Raw genomic sequence first — 23,144 nt, 5'->3', positions numbered from 1 at the left:
GTTCCTATAGGCCCATACCGCAAACCGCATGAACTTTATTGCAGACTTCCTGAGTGACGAATTTGTATTTTTTTCCGAAATCACGTAACTAGATGGCTGCTATCCAGCCTGGCAAGTGCCATCTCCAGCGATCTGGCAGGTGGCTTCCAGGCCTGGCAGCGACAGTGGCCTCCTCTGCTACATTTAGGGACCCCTCACATTTCGATATCAAAATTATTGAATGTCGATATTACTACCAATTGAAACCGGGCGCTATTCCCAAAGGTACGCACGTGACCGTTACAGTTTTGATGAGAGTGATAGTTCTCGAAGAAATATTGTCTTTGGTGTTACTTCCATGGTGAGACATTATTTAAAGGTTGAACCGACCCCCAGTGAAAAATATGGAGGGGCGGAAGTATCATTCTGCCCCCCCCCCCCCCCGCTTCGCAAGTCAGAAAACCCCTTTTTCATTTCCAAATGAGAAAAAATCTCATTTGGAGCACCAAATTGCATCTAAGGCCATGTGAAAATGCAAAATTATTTACAAAATGGGTGAGTGGGTGTTGAAGCGTGCTATATTGCGCCAAATTGCATCTGAGGCCACCTGGAAATGCAAAAAAAATCCAATGGGGAGGGGTTACCCCCTCCCCTTAGACCGCTCCCCAGGCCGGCCATCAGTCTTCAGCCCCCCCACTAAAGAACATTACTACGCCACTTCTAGTCACTGTACAGAAAAATTTTATATATAAACAGAACCTATAATGTGTGTATACCAAAGCCATGTGGCTTTGGCTTATGAACAGCAAGTACGCCATCGTTTTACGATGTTCGAGCAAACGACCACTACTTACCATTGTTGTTAGTTATGATATACGTTTGAAGTTATGTTAGTATTATACAGGTATTACTTATTACTGACTTACAGTCGAGAAAGGTCCGAAATCAAATCTTAATTAATCAAACCAAAAGTATATTCGCAGGTCTTCATCATGACCAAGAAAATAGTTCGTGTTGAATACTGGTAAGACAAAAATTTCTACACTAATTTACTAGAAACGTTTTTGTGAAATAATGACATGGTAGTTGGTGACTATTAAGAATTTAAGTTAGGTCTAGGTGGCCTAGCCTTAGGCCCTTAGTTAGGTCTAAGTAATAAGTAATGAAACTTACACTACACTATAAAATGGCCTACAGTAGGATAGGCCCAGCGTAGGCTACATTTGGGGGAGGGAAAACACAAAACATCAGTGACATGAAGTGTTGAATTCACTTTTGGTCAAAATCTGGTACAATTAAAGAATAGGATTCTTCTTTAGGTTGAGTTGCAACTGGGTTGTTGACCTTCTGTAGTGTAAGTTGTGAATCAGGCTCCACTAATAAAAATCCTGTTTGGGAATTATCTGTCATTCTCAATTGCATTTATGAAGTTCTATATCTATTTAATTATTTTTCCGTCGAGAATCCGACTCCAGCAAAAAAAAATATATTTTTAGTGTTAGGAAGATGCTTGGTGCTCAAAAGCGTTTATGAAGTCAATTCCAAGAAAAACACAAGTTCACACCATGGTAGTGTATGCTCTACTGATCTATTACTCTCATCTACTCATCTGTCACAGAGACAGATGACATTCCTGCATGTATAGATTACACATAGAGTACAGTATACTTAGTATTACTAAGGATTACATTGGCTTAGGTATACTAAGGATTACATAGGCCTAGCTGTACTTAGGATTACATATAGGCTTAGCTATACTTACTTAGGATTACTTACACAGTGAATTTCTATCTACCCAGTATGTATACAGTAGTTAATAGCATGCATGATCTACATATATGATATATACGCTACTACCTATGATTATCACCAGCTTTAAAATTTAGGGAAATTCCTCCCAACTTTTTGGGGGTGATTTGAGTATATTTAGGGGGCGGGTGGGGAGGGGGGTAGGTTTTGACATGTGGAGTATGAGAAATATATGATACTGTTGAGCTCCAAAAGCTCCAGGTTTTTAAACCTTCACTTTAGCAGGAAGGGGTTTAGAAGGGAGGGGCTAGGTGAAACTTGTACGGGCCCAATGATCTCCCATTGTAGAAATGTCTACGGGATCCTGCGGACTATTGTTACAGGAGTTAGTGCTGATAGTCGTAATCGATTTATCGCCAGTAGTCGCGATGACACTTTGGAAGTTCATTTTATCATGCTCAAAATCAAAGTTATGATTACTCGACTACAAGCTAGCACCACACATAATCTGCTTTTGAAAAATAGACTGACCTATCAAAAACAGCCCTATAGCAGTTTGTCAGCAAATATAGCAAAAGTATGTATACAGGTTCTCACAATGCTACACTAGCACTGTGCTGTGTTAAACATTGGCAAGCACCTGCTCCGGGTTAGATTCATGCTTTAACTTGTCAGTAATACTCTTGTTCTCCAGGGCAACATTCAGCTTAGCAATGTTTGATTATTGAGCATAATCACAAATTCATAAGTTATTAATCTTTTACGACTGTTTTAATTTCAATGTGCAAAATATGTGCCTGCTATCACGCTAGGCTAGAGCCTAGCCTAGAATGTTGAAAGTCCTTTAAAACTCTTGCATACTAATCATCACACCGCTACAAGGTGTTACAGGTACATCTATTCATTGTTTGCACATTTGCTTTTATAAGAGATAGTAGTTTTAGTAGCCTCATAGATTCATTCGAAAGTTTTTGATTTACGTTGAAGGATTTTAAGAAACATTGTAGATTGAAAGTTGTTCACAGGTTTTGTTTGGTAGATGTTTTAACATGATTCAGACACCACACATTAAGACATGAAATATCAAATAAAGACAGTGCACCATGGAGAAAGATTTGTTTTAACTGTATTTCTGCAATGTAAAAATGACAGTAATGACGTCATAAATTTAATGATATGGGTTATCGCAGTAATTGCAAGAAGAACTATGCGATTTATCTACGTAGAAAAGAAAGAGTCGACTATCAGCACTAACAGGAGTTGAAAATATAACATGGAAACCACATCATCAACTGCGACCAAATAAATTTTCCTTTTCTGAGTGGTCTCTCATATCACTCTTAAAAGTATATTGTAGAAATTTTGTTTGTTTTGTTTTTATTATGTAAATCTTAATCCCTTAAGTATTATGTTTTTAATAACATCAACAACTTAGGGATAGCCTGGGCAAAGACACCCCCCCCCCCCTTAGGAAAATTTTATATCACTTACACAAAACAATACAAAACATATTTCTATTTTAACTGAAAAACAAAGAAGTCAGACAAAACAAACATAACTGCAATTTTTTATAATTCCCATGGGGGAACCAGGGTAGCGAAATTCAGCAGAGTGCAATTTCCAAAAACAGGATGCCACTCCCCTTTTTTTTGGTGTTACTTGTGCTGTCTGGAAAAAAGTATCATTGACTATTTTTAGCATGAAAATATCGGAAATGGAAGTGTTAACCCTGTACATTGCGGTTGACTATTATGATTTTATTTGTTTTCAAACAAATTCAATCATCTGTAGGATTGGAAAATTTAGACTCTTTGCATAAGAACTTGTATGTATTTGTATGTATTTTGTTATGGTTTGCATTGGCCTAGTTGTGAGTGTGTACTTGGGGTTTGTTCTCTAATAAAAAAGTTTGTGTCCACTGGGCGCAAGCAATTGAAGATTCTGCGTCCCTGGCCAAAACATTGCGTCCCAGAAACGATGCTGTACATATTTCTTGTGACAAATGAGTTGGTCATACTGTACTAAATAACTTAAAATGAGAGCAAATCGGAATACAAAAAACCTGTTGTTGATGTGTCGAGCTTGTACCATAACACCTACACTCCTATAAAGAGGAGAACCAATAAACTTGTGTAACACCTCCATGATAAAGCCTCACTCATTATGTCACTCATATTCAATAGCATTGGCATGACATCTTATGATATAGACAGAGGTAGTCTCAGCCATCTAGAGATTAGCCAGCTATTATACTATGCTGAGGAACATACTAAACAAGACAGACTTCTATGCTACATTTAATTAGCATGAGAACAGAACAGTCCTCGTTTTGATCCCTGCACATGAACACTGACTTTTGTTATCTCGAGCTCCGGATCTCCCTTGATAGGTTCATCAAGATCTCAGGATCAGATTCAGAGTTTGTAAGGATCACACTGGGAAGTTGATCTTGCTGAGAAATCTTTCCATATGTGATCCTCTGATTGTTTCAGACAAGGTCAAAGGTAGCTATTAATTAAATTGTATTTTGTTTACATTACAGTGGTGCCTGAGGATACTATCCTCGCTTCCTGGAGCTGGCGGATAAGATCCGGGCTGCAGATCCAGAAGCGGAGGTCACTGGAGAAGTGGGACGCAGTCGTAAGTTTTGTTTGATAAAATATCCACATGTTTGCCTGTTTTGTTGGTTGTAGTAACTCAAAGTATAAATTACTAATTATATGGAAAGTGTGGGACCAAGGAAGCCATTAGGATGTTTCTTTGTTGCTTGAACGATTCAACACAGCATATTTTCCTTATATGGATGAAATAATCTTTTTCCACCAATTGATCCCTTCGGTAGTGGTATTATTTATTCCCCCCCCCATCCAAAAAAATAAAAAATACATACTGCAGAAATGCAGTGATTAGTTCAGTATGGTTAAAACTTGACAAGGCTGTAAATTGACCTCTTTGAATGCTAGTGTTGCATCCATGATCCTCTTACAGTTAACTGCTTGAACAGCTATTCAAATATCACACTCATGTTTTATAGTTAGACACTTGAATAGTAATGAATGACTTGAATATTGACTTTGATGAGTCAGTCTCTATTATATTTTGGTTTTCAGGATCCTTTGAGATTACCCTCAATGATATGCTGCTTTTTTCCAAGCTGGAATCGGGCGGTTTCCCAGTAATGGACAAGGTAAATAAATATTATCTAATGGAGGAAAAGAAAAGAAAGTGGAAAAGGAAATAGACAATGTTTTAAATATAATGCTGTGTAGAGACTTTTCCACAAAGCAATCATAAGAGGGCATAATCTGGAATAGTTAACTCAGACATTAAACTGGCAGATTACATGAGCACCCCCCCCCCCCCGCTCCCTCCCCTCCATCCCACACTGAAAGTAATCGATGGAGAAAGGTAATACAAATGCTCTGCAGCTTTTAACTTCCTTAATTAAGAAAGGTATAGCTAAGGTTATGCATGCCTCAAGAAACTGCTAACATGCTGCCTGCTAATAACGCAAATTTGTAAGACATGAGATTTGTGGGTCCAAATATTCCAGAAGGAAATATGATTATTAGTCAGGGCCACATTGTACATGTCAAACATTCACACAGTACCTGCAAGCTGAACAAAGAATAATCCTGTCAGTTCTAGACACTTTATGCTAAGTAAATGAACAACAGAAAACTGACTGGGACATTATGAGCAAACTAGAAAAGAGGGAAATAAGTATTGACTGGAATGAGATTTGAAGCAGTTACCTCAGATTTACAAGCCCTGCTGCACTCAACCAACTGAGCTATCCAGCCCTTCCTTGGTGGCAATCCCTATATAGCCATTCCTCTGTTGTGGGGGCTAGTCTGTAGCCACTTCACCTTCCATCATGTGTAACCAGGGATCACATCTACATTTTCATTTGATACTAACCAGACAGCCACAGGGAAGAGGTTTCAGGAGATATTTGGCTGTTTAATGTATAGATAGGTAAATGAACGATGGAAAACTGGCAGGGAAATTAAAAACAAAGTTTGGGCTTGACTGATATTCCTTTGCTGTTTTTAAGTAATTTTAAGATGGGGCAGACCCAAAAAATGTGTTTGTGTAACATTAAGAAAACAAACATGAATCATAATTGCCATGTTTAAGTGAGCTTTTACATCTCTATCTACAAAAAAAAGTATGCTATATATTTTGCCATCATTCTTAAAAGATGGCAAAATCTAGGTGCACTGCATTAGTTAGATTGATGTAACAGCTGTCTGGTTTCCTTACTGAGGCACAGATGTCAAAATGTTTGTCTGTGGACATTTTGCTACATGTTTTATACAGAATGTTGCCTCTCTCAGGGCTCGAGCTACCTCATAAGTTCAAGATCTCTTTCATTGGAAAGTTAATGATAACTGCAGATTTGACATGATGGAATTCATCTTTATCATAGACTTGTCTATGGTTTGTTTATCCATCATGCCGTGAAACTGTCCTCATATTTAGGTTAGGGCACATATAAAGTGTACATGGATAAGTCTGAACCAGAATGTATGACATGTAATGCTGGTTATCAGAATATCAGAATATTTGATAGAGAAAGGCATAAATAGACAATTAAAATGTAACAGGTGAGGTTCCGCCATCTATCATTCTTCATCTACATATCTTATGTCCATCAATCATTAATTAACAGCTATTTAAATTACTTTTTGATACCTTGACAGAGAAAAATGAATCTTTGTGTTGATGCTTGCATGTATGTGCATTTGATAAAGTGTAACAACCTGTATGCTTAATAACTTCAAAAGCTTGCATGATTTTCATACTTGGTGTGTAGATCCATCCTAGTGAGCACAAGAACCCTTTTGTTTTCTGTGAAGATCAAAGGTCAATGGAAGCAAATACTGCTAAAGTAAATCACTTAATATGAACTTCATAGTTGACAGGTAGGCCTATTAGTGTAAGAGCCTTGCTGATCACTTAAAGTCAACGCTGGTCAACACTTAATAATCTTGTCTGCAGGACTATTGTTGAATGGTCTCTTACACAAAATCCAACAAGGAATCACTAAGCCAGTTGGCTTTCTGGTATCTTAAATACTCTACCAAAACTACTGTTCCCCAGTCCTGATTACACATTAAACATTACACAAACATTATTACTAAAACCCACTGAAGACATTGATGTACTGTAACACACTGACTTGAGGTGTGTTCAAAGCCATAACAGTGTTTTCAAACATGAGAACTGTCAGCCAAATTGTCCAAAATCATTACTCTAAGCTCTATAAAACATTTCCCACTACCAGTTTGGAATAAACCTTTGGGATATCATGGTGAAGGTTCAAGTCTTCTGTTTTAATCGATGAAGGAATATTAAACCTGTGATATCTCCCAATGGAATCAGATTTTCACTAACCATATGAGGAAGTTAATCATTGCAAGTATGACTACCACACAGACAAGTGATGACAGCTTTGATAACCTTGTATTTAGTGTTTTGTCTTTTCCAGTTGTAGGATCACTAGAGGTCTTGTTCGTATGTTGCAGAAAGTCTGTAGCAGGTTAGATGTTTGTAAGAACTTTCCTTCTCAGAAAGTTGTGAATGAATGGGCATACTAGTCCGAGCTGATTGTTCTATTGAAGACGCAAATCAAGCTTTTACATCATAGGGTCGTTAATAGGAACTGATTGTTCCTCCCGATTTAAACTTAGTTAAACTAAACAAAATTATACCAACACAAGGAAATCCCCTGCTGTAACTACAGACATAACATCATAAATCATTTTGTAGTAAGGTTGCAGCTGAACACTACCTTAGAAGATCGTAGCATTCCTTTATTTAACAGCATTGAATTAGTGACACAAGAGCCCTTCATTGCTGATATGATATGAATAAAAACAAGCATTGCCCTGTTGATAAAAGGAATATTCAGTCACAAAGAATGAATAGGTGGAGATCCTTTCATGTTTGATAAACTATTTACTGGAATCGACCAAGCAAGTCATGTTGGAGCCTTCTATAGATTGTACTCACAGTTAACAAAAATCGGATGAGTTTGGATTTACTGTGGTTTGACTTTGTACTGTGGTTTTGCAAAGAATTTCAGATTCTCATTTAACCTACAGGTTGCATGTGAACAACAGTTGCTTTGTCAAATTTTAGGGTTAAAATATGTGAAAATACTCTGCTTGCTGTAGGAACAGCTGTATGTGTGATAAACATGAGTATTTGGTACAGTATGTTTTCTTGCATTGGAGATAGCCAGATGGAACAGTGCCTGGTGAACAGTTTGTCAAGTTTGGTTCCTTGCCAAAGGCAAAAGGAATGTGATAGTGATAGCATGCATATGTGGGTGTGTATGTGTGACGCCTTGGTTTATAAACTCGAAACTACATGGTGGCTGAACTTCATATTTGGTATGTGGATGTACCTCATAGAGTAGAAGAATGTATTGTTTCCTGACGAGATTTAAGATAATTTGAGGTCAAGAGAGGTCAAAAGTCTGAAAACCTTGTAAAACATGTCGAAAACCATATGAACTTTGTGGATGAGTTGAAGTGGATGAACTTTATATGTGGTACATTGAGTAATAGAATGTCATGGTGTTTTGTAAAGGTGGAAGGACATATGAGGTCAACAGAGGTCAAAGTATGCAAACCTTGTAAGGTCACAAGCGCAGCCCATTTCCACTGATGTCTGACCTATCATGGATGTTCAGAAGGGTAGAATGCTTGCTATGGTCAAGGAATATCTACAAAATTAAAAGTTGTTAATACTGACCAGCCCAGACCACCCTCTACTGTTTGATGGCTCCCTAAGCCACTCGTTATAACTATGTGACAGTTATTTGATCATCTCATAGACTCAAGTGGATTTGGTCATAGCAAGGTTTTTCAGTATGGGAGTGGAGAGTGAAGGCTGTGATCAAGAGGTAGCTAAGTTGCTTGAAATCTGTAAAGCTGAGTGTGGAGTGCCTCCATTGACCAATAAGTCCATAAATCATGACTTGTATTACCTCTGTGGGTGACAGTGTTTTTCTCTCTTATTTCACAGGTTGTGGATTGCATCAAGAGTAATGATGGGTCAAGTAAAGTAGTCCCTCTGGTTGAGACACAGAGCTCTTGTGTTATTCTATAATTTCACTGCCATTCACAGGGTTATGCCAAGAGAAGAGCTATGCCTACAATTATCAGTGTACAACAGCTACAAAGTCAAAGAAATATTCTGTTGAAATTCTGTCTCCCCAGCCTTGTCAGGAATCTTTAGATGTTGACTATTAAAGTATTGATTAACCTTACCAATGCTGTGTCAACATTATGTGGCAATATTACAGTTGACCATAAAAGTTTGTATGCAATAAGTAAGGTTCGTCCTGAGTCTGTGTGTTGGTACTGAAGTTTTTCTAAGCATATCTCTTCTTTTGAAGACATACCAAAACAAGTTCTCTCCTAGAGACTTTCAAATGAATACCTACCTGATGATGACAAAGGTTGGAAAGGGGTTTACATCCTGGTACCTTGGTCGGATGGATACTTGTATGGACATCATCTGTAAGTCACTGGTAAAGGGTTTTGACATGTTAAGTCTTTCTTAAATAAACTATTCTTTGTAAAATATTGGTAGGTTTGGTTCTATCATAAAACTTGTTTTTCTTAAATATGTACACATCATCAGGGTCAATGTAAGAGGTGCATGCAAATTAAGCAATCTGTTGAAGGAAGTTTGATATTAGACTCTTTAAGTGAAACTGAATGGTTTGTTAGAATTTTGTGACCACAGTTACTGAATCTTGTTATTTTGTATATGATATAAATTGTTGTTAAATATTTCAGATTTGTTACAAAATTCAGATACATCTTGTTTTGATAGGACAAATTACTGTGGTTTCATCATCACAGTATTAAATTGACATGTGCATGTTTATCCTCTCCTCTGAAAACTATTAGATCTCATCAGTTTCAGATAACCTTGTTATAAAAGTTTCCAATGGTAAATACAAACATTGACACATGTTCTATGGAATGTTTTTAGTGCACAACTTCATTTTGATAGTAACTTGGTTTGTTTCTTGCAAGCCATTGGGAGTGCATTATCTATCCTATATACTCTTAGTTCTAAATGCCAACTTATTAATTAACAGCAGCATTTCAAATATGATGTAAATTAATTGAGATAGTTAAGATTTAGATCATCCCATCAACTTTTTGTGATTAAATCTATAGCAAATCATAGGAACCCCAACACTAATGTGTTTCTGTAGTATAAATTTTTAGAAATCATGTGTGAATTCAATTATTATATAATACTTGTACTAATATAGCATATTATCATAATATTTGTAAGCAGGAATAAAACAGACCTACTGTACAACTGAAAATGTGTACAAATCTTGTTTAATGATGAAAGTTCTTTGTATGGTTGGTGCAGTTTTAATTTTATGGGAGGAGGTATGAAAATGTTAACATGATTCTAGAGAAAGGTGATCTACATTCAGGTTAGAAAAAGTTTTGATGAAAATAAATTGAACAGTGGTGCAAAATGTGCTTCCTGTCTTCTCTGAATAAAGCTGTTTCTAGCAAGACAGATGGCCAACCTGCAGGACCAGGTATATCTGTTGATCACAACACACCTCTTGTACCTTGTACAGTGTCACATTGGTAAACAAAAGCAGTAATGGATACACATTTGAGAAATGGTCATTAATGTTTAAGTTAGGGCATTACTTGAAAATGCTCTAGTATGTCTACTAATGAAATTTCACTTTTATTATTGATGTAAAACTGTTGAATAGCTCATTGTTTGTTAGGTCATTTGATGATTTGCTGAAGCATCAGCTGGGTGTAATTGCTGGATCATTCTTGAACATGTATTTATTTATTTGGAAGATGTAGGAATACTCGGTCATTGGTGAATTTGACCCTACCTTGTGTACACATGATCTCAAGAATAGTGTGGCATGCCCTTGATGAGTACAACATTGCCACTGTTTTGATGGGTTTTTTTGGTGATCAGATCATAGAAGTCAGAACAGGTCACAATGTGATAAGCTTAAAGCCCGATATCTAATGAACCCAAACTTGAACAAAGTTTTTAGATGGCTGTGATATGAGCAACAGTTTTTGATGCTCAAAGGTAAGCACGGCAAATTCTGAAGCCAAAAACACAAAGAGAAACATATCTCCAGAAGTGGAATGTTGAATACTGTCACATTCTGCTGCATGTGACATCACTGTTAGATTTTGATGACAGAAACTCAGTAACCTTGCAATCGTACCGGTGTATGTGTGATGGCTAGCTTGTAAACATGATATCTCAACAACCACAAGTTGAGTCAATGACATACTTGGTAGGTCCATGCCCCATGTGTAGATGTGCTCTATTGCTTTTAGTTCTCAACTTTGAATATTAATGAGTGGGCAGGGCTTAACCTAAAATTCTTAAAATGTAAGTATCTCTTCAACCATAAGTCCCATTTAGTTCATTCTTGGTATAATGATGTAACTACATAGTAAGTACATTTTCTTGGCAAGTCAACTCTCATTAATATTCATGAGTGGATGCGGCTTAATGGAAATCATCAAAAACAGCTGATATAAACATGGTATCTCAACAAACACAAGTTAATGAATTTTATATGTGGTAGGTAATCCTCTTCATTTTGGTGTGTGCGAGTTCATAAAAGTTAACATATATGGCTCACCACACTATGAGTTTAGGCAGCGGAACCACTAAACGTTTTGGTTTTCTGCTGGCATATGCTGGGATCAATATTTGTATTTACAAACTGAAATGTTGAGATATGACATCATTGACATGAAGCTTTACCTTAGTAGGTTCATCATTCATATTTGTTGCAAGAAGCCAGTGGTGATGGAGATTAATGAACATTGGAGGTCAATATATGAAAATGTCAAGGAATATTCCTAGAAGAGTACTTTGGTGGTTGCAAATGGATAAATATTTATCTGATATTTCAGTGAAAGGTTGTAAAGTTGAACATGACAACTTATACCATCAATTTCATCTCAAGAGCTGGGTTTCCTATGACATGGAATAATTCAATCTTGTGATTGGTATTAAGAAGTCTCTGAATTGTCTCTAATACTATAGTTCAAGAGTAAAATGTGCTATACCTCTGTAACACTTCAATAACAACTGGAAAATTTGGTGATGCAATACTAGATTAAATTTTCCCTATATGATGAGTAAGAAAATGTAATTTTCCTTGGTAACACTTTGCTAAATATCTACTCTGATGTAATGCAAGCTAAAGCAATGCTGCTGTTCTGTTTGCCTAACACTGTAAGGATCAGCTGAGAGGGACCATCACTCAGGTTTCAGTATGGGAGTCATGATGTATAAGACATGAAAGGTTTCTAACTGAAATCATTATTGGAGGTATGTCTTTGCATAGTGGCATTCTTATTAATAATATCTCGTATCAAAGAGAGCGTACTATGACATACCTGGCACCCATGTCTGTTGCATTGGGTCGGTCAAACCTCTTAAGGTTAACGTATGAGTTCATTGTGGTTTAGTTCTTTATGATTCATTCATTCATTCATGTCTTTATGATTCATTTGAATCACAAAAACCCTTACAAGTAGTAGGATATCTAAATTTCTAACAGTTTTACTTATGTGATACTTGAAGGGCACATCCACCCTGCAGTTTATGAAGATTACCAATGACTAGTGTGCATTTCTGACTTGACTGACACATGACTTTGATCTTGATCTTGATGTACCTGGGAGGGAATTTGAGGTTATTGTGAGAGATTTGAGATGATCATTCTTGCTGCATGTGTTAGCACCAATGGTTCCTCCTCCATTTGAAAATTCTAAAATAAAGACCTTGTTCTCTGTGAAGTCAGTATGGAACATATAATGATGCAACCAGAACATATGATAGTTGATGCAGCTTTATTTATCAATCATGGAGCTATGTACATCTTTTTACAGAGACGAGTAATGAACTGTTACAGCAAACACACTGCCTTACCACAGTTTTGAGCTTGTCTTGTAAGTAAATCTGAAACATGGATTTGTAAGAATGTTGAATTAATCTTGAACAAAATGGCAAACAGTGTTTATGAAATACCTAAACATCTGAAGTCAGATGAGACCTACTTTCAAACTAAGTGAGAGTTTGCTCCCATTCTAGTGCATCTCATCATGAATTATATTGTGCTTAAAGATGAAACATGAAGTAGATGTAACATGATCAAATGATGAGACATGATTTGCTGGTTATGTGCATCATTAAAGTGAGAGTTCTCTCCTTGTACAGGCATTTTAGATATGGCAACCATTGTGCCATCCGAAGAGTTGCAACTTGCCTATAAAACTAACATATTTGGATGGATCATGAAAACTAGTCTTTCAATTTTATGCTTGGCCTACCATTTCCTTTCCTGTCATAATATGTGAATCAAGGAGCGAGCTCAAAACTGTGATTGTGCAGTTAACTTAAACACAAAACAAAATGAAGGCTGGATGCAAAATAATAGAAGTAATAAATCCAATGAAATCCAGCCTGTAAAGAACAGATACTGGAACTTGAAGGTAAATTTGATTGGTGTAGATGAGATACTGGGGATACACTCTTAGGGTGTTGTACAGGTGTTATACTGTAACACTAGAACTTGAAGGTAAATTTGATTGGTGTAGATGAGATACTGGGGATACACTCTTAGGGTGTTGTACAGGTGTTATACTGTAACACTAGAATTTGAAGGTAAATTTGATTGGTGTAGATGAGATACTGGGGATACACTCTTAGGGTGTTGTACAGGTGTTATACTGTAACACTAGAATTTGAAGGTAAATATGATTGGTGTAGATGAGATACTGGGGATACACTCTTAGGGTGTTGTACAGGTGTTATACTGTAACACTCATCATATTGAATGCAAAACACTAGCCTTTTGCATTACTTTACATCTTATGCAACCAAAACAGACAAGTAAAGTTGCGGTGTCTGGTAATCCAGTATGGAAGGTCACAACCCAAAAACAAAAGGTTGCCATCTATGTATAAACTATCTGTCTCCATTAACATAACTGTGTCTATACTGGTTATCCAACAACACCATATTAGATACCAAGGCTTCTATCATTGCAACAAGACTGGATTAAAAAATAAAATCATTACAATGTTTATATTGAAACCACCACGTTACTTGGCAAATGATGTTACAATGATTATTTGCAATTTGAAACCTACATTCAATGCTGTAATATTGAGATTGGTCTTGTGGTGGTCAGGAGGATAAGACACCCTAGTTTGGTTGAAACATCAACTCTCACAACATGAGAGATGATATGTTTATGAAAATATAAAAGATCTTACTGTTATGAACATCACAGTGAATATGATAACTTAAAATTGATAATTTCTTTACAAACATGTCTGATCAACACTAAAGACATTGTATAATAGCCTACCACATATTCCTGATAACAGAAAACTTTCTATGTTACTCTACAAAGACATCTGATGGCTCACTCACATGCAACAAATTTGCATTGGCACTTACAAAATAATATGAAAGAAAACATTCAATATGCAACAAGCAAAGAATGGTGATAGAGGTCAAACCAAGGCTGGCTATTAATTAATAGCAACATGATCACTGATATGTTGCTCCAATGAAATAGAATCATAGACTAACTGATCTCTCATGTATGTGTCGTTCACTGAATATCAATAATAATAACATGATCCCTTTTGCTGTAAAGACTGTCAGCCACAAAGCTGACTTAGATGAGTAACTTTTGATTTTCTATCACAATGCTCTTACAAAGTATGACCCTAAACCACAGGGTTGTAATCAACTCATTTTTTTTGAAGTGTAGTCACAGTTCAATGTTTGCCAAATCACAAGCTGATTGTTTTTCATCAAGTCCAGACACAAGTCAAAGTTTTTCAAGTAAAATCATGAGTCATTTTGTTTGATTGCAAGTCATGTTACAAGTAAATATATCAAAGCAACTTAAAAAGTGATACTACAGGTAAAGGCCAAACAAGACATCAGTGGTTTAACCTGGCCAAACAAGCCAAGTTTATAAGGTGATGTTTGTCCAGTAGATGACAAGCATCAGTAAACTGTAGCTGCACTACTATATAACTTGAGTAAAAATATCAAGTGATCATTTGATGGATTGGAACAGCAACTGAAAACTATTTGGAAACAGGAACTGCTACCTCCCTTCCCTTACCAATACATGTATAAGACTATGACACATATTACAGTAAAATGATGAAACATGTGGTATTAAGAAAACCTTGACTGCCCATAGCTACTGGCCTTACACACCCCTGTGTACCATCCCCTCAAAAATAAGATAATAAAATTAATCATTGATTGCTATGCTAAAAGTAGATTATGTAGCACATTTAAGAAACCAGTCAATGAAACATCAAAACATATCCTGCTCAAGTAGTATATAATATTGTTATGGAAATATTGATGATGCAATTTTTCCATTGCAAAATCTTCTGTCCTCATAACTTAGTGCAGTCAGGAGTTCCCTGATGGTATGCTGGTGTCAAGTCACTCTTCATGTATCACCAAGGTAAGTTACAAGTCAAGGTGACTCCAGTCTGGCTTGAGTCCAAGACAATGACTGCAGTAACAACCACAGTGCTATATGATATTAGATTAACCTCTGTCTGACAAGCCTTGGTGTACACTATATATGCCCAGTTACTAACATGCATCTATGTTATAATTTGCAACCACTTAGGTTTACAACCAATTGATGACTCACGCCCTGTAGCAAGTGACAACCACTGAGTAACCATTGGTTACCATGATCGCTAACAGTCATTGAGGAAAATGATACAGCTTAATACACACAATTCAGTCTTGAATATGAGCATGTAACGGAAAGGACAGATGCAGTTAGAACGAGAGCCAAATAATGGACCTGATCAAACAGGTTTACAGACAAGAACTAGCCAGATAATTAACCGGTTCTCATTCAACATTCCCAGAAACATATTAACATTACTTTAATGTTAATTAAAGAGATAGAGGCATCATATTTCAAAATAATCCCAACTGATGTTAAAGCCATTCACAAAACTGTACATATTTACAAAAGATTCATCTACAGGTTTTAAGAAGTGGAAGCCATCAAAGGGAGGATAAAAGATTTGTTTAAAAGACTATCCTATGTACAAATTACAGAGAAAATAACTTTCTGTAATAAAAGTTTGACAGGAGAGAAAACTGCTTCAGAGCAACTTTCTCACTGGATAAGGACTTCCAATGAGTACATAAAAATAGATTTATATCTACAGATTTTGTCCGTATCCTTCCATCCCATAGTCACAACAGCAATGTTGTTGATAACCCACAGAGAAGTCAAGCATAGTTAGTCTGGTGGCAAAAGCTCATGAAGACGAAATGTCTCCCTGACCAGAGGCCTTACATCATCCTGCTGAAAAAATAGAAACGGAAGGCAGTTATAAAAGGTGCAGATTTATCATTTGGACAAGTGTGTCTCAAGGAATGAACATTTGTTGATTAATTTTTTTTTTTTAAATGGCACCAGCATTCTTTTTTAACTTGGTCGCCTCCAGATACTACTAATTGAAACAACTAAGTGTTCAACTGGACGATGCATTCTTAGACATAGTACAGTAGTACTGCGTTCCCCTATTTATGTGCAACCCTGTTTTCTTGTAGTACACACATACGGCACATAAAACTTAAAGAAAGGGAGGTACACCAGCTAGCTATACTAACTACATAGCTGACAACTGATACTGAAATAAACAAAGGTGCAATCAATTTGTTCAAAAACTACTACTAAAATTACCACAAATTATATTGCTTCATCACTTCATGATCTGTCATGAGCAAAAAGGAACAGTTTATTCCCCCAAAACAAGCTCACAAAATTTCAATGGAAAGAGTGAACAACAGTCACTAAAAAAATTGTTTAAGTTTGACAACATCTTTAACTCCAGTCTGACACACAGTAATGTGTGTGAGGTAATAAGTAGCTACATATATGCTAAGAGTATAAACTTACACATGATACTAACAAGATGCTGGCAAAGATGATAAGGAAAGAAGATTGTAATTTGTCTCACTTACCTGATCAACAAGACTTTCAAGAAAAGGGATTAGCTTTAATAGTTCTTTGTCATTCACATCTTCAAACCAACTCTCAATAGGAATCCCATTATTCAACTGCAAGTTAATAAAAAAATAATATCTCAAATTGATGCAAAAATGAGCCAAATCCGACAGGTGACCTGCCAAGACTTTGGTTGATTTTGTATGGAACGACCCACAAACACTCCATCACATAGATTATCAAGAAATAAAAAACCAGCAGGTTACACCACACCTCTGATGCAGAGTGAACAAAGATGATGCAACTACATAAACAACATGAGTGCAATGTTGACTATCATGGCTCAGATATATTCCAGTGGCTGAAATTGATTGCTTAACAAATGTGGTAGAAATATGTTGTACCTCTCTGTAAAAACCACATTCTCATATGGTTGATATGGACAGCATATGAACCATCATGTTTGCTGCAACTTTACAAACCTATCTAACAACAGAGTGAATGATGTCATCATGTCTTGGAATTTCTAAATGAAGTGAACGTTGGCGATTAAGCAAACATCCCAAATCCATCACATTTCAAGGATAAATCTTCCAAGACTATTAATATATGAAAGTACACTTCTAAATAACATGTATCATGATGTCATACCAGACTACTTACTGTGATTCAATTCCTGTAGTAGGACAGACTTTATCCAATCAAAATATACTTAATTCAATCAACAGTATCTTAAGCAGGGAACAAGCTCTTGAGATGAGGATTTACACTCATATTTTTCTCTAACATGCGCATTTCATTTTGTGCAACTGGAATATCATTTAAAGATGGTTCTAAAGGAGCATCTTTGAGATTGTTTAGTCAAGGTAGCATTTAGAAAGTTGGGAAATTACAGATGTGTATAATCACAAAGCTGTTGGAACTACTACATGTTGAACAGCATAAGATTATCCCTTCTTTCTTACCTGATAGCCAAAGGCTTGTGGTGAGTTGTCAACGATGACTGTTTTTCTCAAGTCTCTTCCTAAGATGTTCAAGTCCTTTATGTAGTTACCTTGTACACAGATGCAGTGTTCCCTGAATAGTCTATGTCTGCAAGTGAAACAATTATATTAGTAGTGACAGTAATACAGGAAGTTGATCAACAAATTAAGAATTGATACCAGGAAGCCAAAGTGACCTAATGATTCTTTACCACATTTCATATAAGAAAATCTAATGTAAACACTGCAGCTTTGATAATTTAACAAAAGTCAAATAATCAGAAGGTTTCTTGTACTCATGTCGACCTGTTTACAATGATTTCATAATTGACCATGGTGACCAAACACAAATTTCGACATCTCTCTCTCCTCTTTTCATTTCACAATCATCATTTTGAATCAGGAGGTGGTTAAGCTTTCCTTTTGACAGAAGCTAACGACAGACAGTGTTCATTTGATAACACAGAAAAGCTGAACAATATTGGTTGCCAGTGATTGATTTGATGAGGGCATTTTCTGCACGGCATGGGTTAAACTCTGCCCTCTGTGATAACATGGAAAAGCTGAACAATATTGGTTGCCAGTGATTGATTTGATGAGGGCATTTTCTACATGGCATGGGTTAAACTCTGCCCTCTGTGATAACACGGAAAAGCTGAACAATATTGGTTGCCAGTGATTGATTTGATGAGGGCATTTTCTACATGGCATGGGTTAAACTCTGCCCTCTGTGATAACACGGAAAAAATGAACAATATTGGTTGCCAGTGATTGATTTGATGAGGGCATTTTCTGCACGGCATGGGTTAAACTCTGCCCTCTGTGATAACATGGAAAAGCTGAACAATATTGGTTGCCAGTGATTGATTTGATGAGGGCATTTTCTACATGGCATGGGTTAAACTCTGCCCTCTGTGACAAACCTGGAGAGTTTTTAAAGATGGTTGTGGATTTGCAAACAAAATTCTGAAATTCACTCAAAGGTTGAATATGAGCAACAGTGTCTTTGTCAAACTCAGATTACGAATGCGTAAAAGATTGATCATACATTTGGTATATCGATATGTATAACAGCAATACCATCATCATGTCTACTTGACCATTGACTGCATATGGACTTCATCAACATTTAGCAACTCTTTCAAAAGAAGCAAATGTGAATGATGGGAGCACTTCACCATCAAGGACTTTAATGCATATTTAATTGCCTACACAGGCATAAATACTATAATGCATTCATATCAAACTTACCTGACAAGCTTTTTATCAGGGTCCAGCAGGTTGAGCAGTTTATCAGCATATACTTTCTTCGAGGCAGTAAAGAGGATGATTTCAAACATCTTGGACATCCTCTCAAGGAATTCTCGGAAATAGGGGCGGGTTCTGACATATACCTGTAAGGTAGATATAATTTTATACTCTGATTGCTTCTAAATAGGTTAAAGCCAGACCTTCGTTTCTGTGAGAGATGGAATTTGAAATACATTATCAATTGTGTTTGCTTGAATGTTGTAAAATAAGTTACCTTAAAGCACACCATCTAGTAATTCTAACTTATTAAAATTAGGACACAGCTTAACGAAGTTAATGTGTGTGGCGACCACAATAGGCTATAAAGCATTTGATTATTTATTGTACAGTACTTTGGAAAAGAGGAAAATCCTTTTGACAAAACAAGAAGGGACAACAGTATAAGGATCCTATAATAAGTTGCATTTCAGTCTATATTTACAGCTATTATAACATGAAATTCAATATCTTCACAAAGAAAAAAATGCTAATCTGGGGTAAAGTAAAAATGTTGATATTTGGTGAGACAGTATGATATCACACATATTTAAGCCTCAAAACAACTTTAATTTCATGGCCACATGGTTACCCATTGACAAGCGAAATATGAAATGTGACATTCATGACCAAATGTAGGTGCCTATCATTCCTCTGCAAATGGTTGTACTAAGTCTTCCTCAGCTATAGACATATATGTACAGTAGCCATCATGCCCTATATATGCCATGTGGAATCGATGCCACCCTTATACAGTAATAACCCCCAAATATCCCAATACACTTTTGTAGTTTGAGTCGTTAATAACATGCTTCTTAAAGTTTCAGGGCAATTGAAATCTACAACTAGTTGGGACAATTTGTTCTATACTGTAGTGTCATGTCCCGCTTCAGAGCACTCGTATTATCAGTACGAGCAGTATGAATCATAAGCATGTCAATGAAATATCTGCCACAGGTTTCTGACCACTTTTGTTAATACAGAGCTATATTTTTATGTGACTACATGATGTGTATAATTCAACTCAGTTTCAGTAAAGTCTGGGGTTGTCACTTGGCGATCCCTTAATAGATTGACACATGAAACTGTTGTTTGTAATTCCGTCCATCGCACCTAAATTCCATCCCTTGCACTGAAATTTCTATCCCTTGCAAAAATGTCTCAATGCTGGCCAATGCCCACCCCCTTACCCCCCCCCCCCCCCCAATTGTCTTATTTTTCTTGAATGTAAGTTAGAAAGGATATATTTTGTTGATACTTTGGAGAGTTCACATAAATAAATTGCAGCAGTTTACCATCTGAAAACTCAACTTTCATACATCAAAACGTGAGGGATGGCATTTTGACCTAATTTTTTATATTTTTCCAAAATTTTGAACTTTTTTTGTGTTTTAAATAACCCTTAAACAATGAAAATGAATAATAAAAGCGACTTGATCAACCCAGCTACTAATCTATAGTTATGTCATTGTAATCAAATTCTGTCCTCCCGCACAAATATTATCATTTCTGACTTAAATTACCACTTTTGACTAAAAAAAACACAATTTGCACACCTTTCTTTTTTAAATTCATAAGCTTGAATCAGTTATGCCACATACCAAGAGTGAATGTTTCCCATTGACTGAACATCTAAGTTCAAGTTTGTGGTTGACCAGTTTTGGCTTTCACCCAAATACCAACTGTGCATAACACTTAATCAGATTTTATAGGAAAGCGAGGAATGCCATATTTCTCCATATCACTCATTTATGTACATCTGGCATATTGCATGAATAACATTGATAAAGCTAACATAACTTTGATGAAATTATTAAGCATTTATTGTCACTCATTATCAAATCTTGTGAACTCACCTGATAAGTAACATCCTGGAAAAGAACTGGAAAGGACATGCTGCAATTATCCAGCTCTGTTAGGCTGCAGTGAACCAAAGTCTCATCCTGAAAATAAATACAAAACTATTAAAAATAAATCAATTATTCCTGAAGTACTTAGGGATGCAAGTAATACATTGTACTTGCAATGCAGTACTTACAGTGTTTATTTAGTTTATTTGGTTAACTGTAATCACTGCCTTTGGACATATTACAACTAAAAGTCTGGTTCTGATATCCCCCAGGGTTATCTCAAACTGTTGACGTCTTCTGCAGTTTTCATCAGGATGGGAATGATTCATAGATTTACTCCCATGAATCTGCAAGGCATGGTCAGTCCCAGGTACCCATTCATTATGACATAAAACCTAACTAATAAACTCTTTGTTAGGCTGTATGTAAAGCAGTGTTGGACTTATAGCAGTCTTGAACTAGGACGCAACTCAGACCCTAGTCACATTTTTTGGACTTGTGACTGGACTTGCAGATAATGCCTCGTGACCTGATTTGCGATAATATCAAATGACTTCTAATTTGATTGGAATATATTTGACTTGTTGATATTGCTACAGTAGATGCTATCAATTTGTTAGTAATAAATTTGGAAAGATATCCTATGTGTGATGGAATCGAATATTCAGTTTGATTTGTTCTCAATATCATCTGCAAAGGCAGATGCATGCCAAAGTGCAGCATTATTTTAGTATCTTTTTAACAATCTTTTTCACTTGCAGTTTTTCAATGTGCTTGCAGACACATGCAATTTTACTACATTTTATATTCGTTGAGCTACTACATCATTGGTGCTCTAGTTTACTAAACTATGAAAAAATTTCCTGACCTACAAGTGTGCACCTCTATATCCCAACACATAGAATGCGACCACCACATAGAATGTGACCAACTCATAGAATGTGACCAACACATAGAAAGTGACCAACTGCACAAAAACTCATATCGCAAAAGTCCCACATTTCTAGTTACAGATGGTCTCCCTGGATCCCATCACTGGTTTTAACATTCCTTGGCATAATGTATTAAAGTAGGCATGTAATGTAAGGATTAGGAAACCAAGGTTTCAAGTAGTCAAGTAAATGTGACTGAAGCTCATATTGTGATACTCTGTTTTGACATGACAGAGAGCGACATGCCAGATATGTACTACTGTCGTTCACATTAAAGTAATAAGATGAGTACAAACCAAGTCAAGAACCAGAGAATACTCTGGAGCACTCCTTGTTTTCAGTGGCAGAGCTGGGATCCTGCTCTTCTGTTCTTCAGTCAGTGGTGGGAGCTGTTTAATGAAACAATATCTGAAAGGAGAACAAGTTATCATTACCAATAGATGAAATATAAACATTAGTATTGGCATCACTATGTAACTCCATCATGGACAGCAACAGACTAACAGAATAAGGTCATAAGTGCAAAGCATAAAAAACTTGACATTTCTACTGACTAGAACAATGTTTGACCTGGTATTAACAGGGAGGGTCACCATCAACATTAAAATGTCATTTCTGGTTTCTGCAGTTGAATTCTTAGCAAACTTCCTGAAGGCAAAAACCACATCCTCATGGCATTTTGTATTGCAATGATATGAATTTCTCAAATGTTCTGAATCAGGTCACTTCAGCTGGAAAAATTAAATTCTCTTATAATTTGTCAATAATTTATCTACACAGGAAAAGGACATTTCTGCAAAAAAAGGCTGTCTTTTGATGTATTGGGTTTAGCCAGTTAAAATAGGTTACTTTCAATCCAACATAACTTGAGTTAGGGACAAGATAATGAAATGGGAGTTTTAACTAGCAGTGTGGAACATTTTTCTTTTCAGTATGAGTTTGATATTGTTTGCTACAATAATTTACCTTAAAGCTTCATAAATAAGTTTACTTACGGATCAAAAGATTCATACTCTTCTTCCATATTGTAGTCGGAGTCAAAACCTGTTTCTTCTATGTACATAACATGATTTGATCCTTGGGATGGTGTTTCTTCTATGTACATAACATGATTTGATCCTTGGGATGGCATCATGACATTGTTGCCATTTGGATCTGTAAAGAAATACAGAGATTTCATCTTTACTGTCACAGAAAGAGTACCTTGGAAACCACTGGCATGCTTACTTCATGTCTGAATTAATACACATAAACTATGTTGTCTTCAGCCTAACTTTAAACTTTCTAG

General features: G+C 36.3%; 1 protein-coding gene and 1 long non-coding RNA gene across 5 annotated transcripts in view; one reads left to right on the top strand and one right to left on the bottom strand.

Annotated features, from left to right (window-relative positions):
- Positions 1–836: 836 nt before the first annotated feature.
- LOC139967067 (uncharacterized) lies at positions 837–13,610 on the top strand. The gene is made up of 4 exons (XR_011792840.1): positions 837–1,003; positions 4,271–4,368; positions 4,839–4,915; positions 8,767–13,610. It is a non-coding gene; the product is annotated as an uncharacterized lncRNA (long non-coding RNA).
- Positions 12,619–23,144, bottom strand: part of LOC139967065 (CTD small phosphatase-like protein 2) — a 39,418-nt gene continuing 28,892 nt past the window's right edge. For 3 of the 4 annotated variants that reach the window (XM_071970746.1, XM_071970744.1, XM_071970745.1), the window contains exons 6-12: positions 22,852–23,011; positions 22,153–22,264; positions 20,931–21,017; positions 19,039–19,181; positions 17,770–17,896; positions 16,822–16,917; positions 12,619–16,159 (exon numbers count right to left, since the gene is read on the bottom strand). In XM_071970746.1, the coding sequence (XP_071826847.1) occupies positions 16,094–16,159; positions 16,822–16,917; positions 17,770–17,896; positions 19,039–19,181; positions 20,931–21,017; positions 22,153–22,264; positions 22,852–23,011 (791 nt within the window). In that variant the 3' untranslated portion in view covers positions 12,619–16,093. The remainder of the gene's footprint in view (positions 16,160–16,821; positions 16,918–17,769; positions 17,897–19,038; positions 19,182–20,930; positions 21,018–22,152; positions 22,265–22,851; positions 23,012–23,144) is intronic. The other variant, XM_071970747.1, reaches the window with a different exon arrangement.

This window comes from Apostichopus japonicus, chromosome 4, assembly GCF_037975245.1.
Source record: "Apostichopus japonicus isolate 1M-3 chromosome 4, ASM3797524v1, whole genome shotgun sequence".
In the NCBI taxonomy this organism is placed as follows: domain Eukaryota; kingdom Metazoa; phylum Echinodermata; class Holothuroidea; order Aspidochirotida; family Stichopodidae; genus Apostichopus; species Apostichopus japonicus.
Note: the sequence above shows the minus strand (reverse complement) of the source record. Positions and strands in the feature narration are given on the sequence as shown.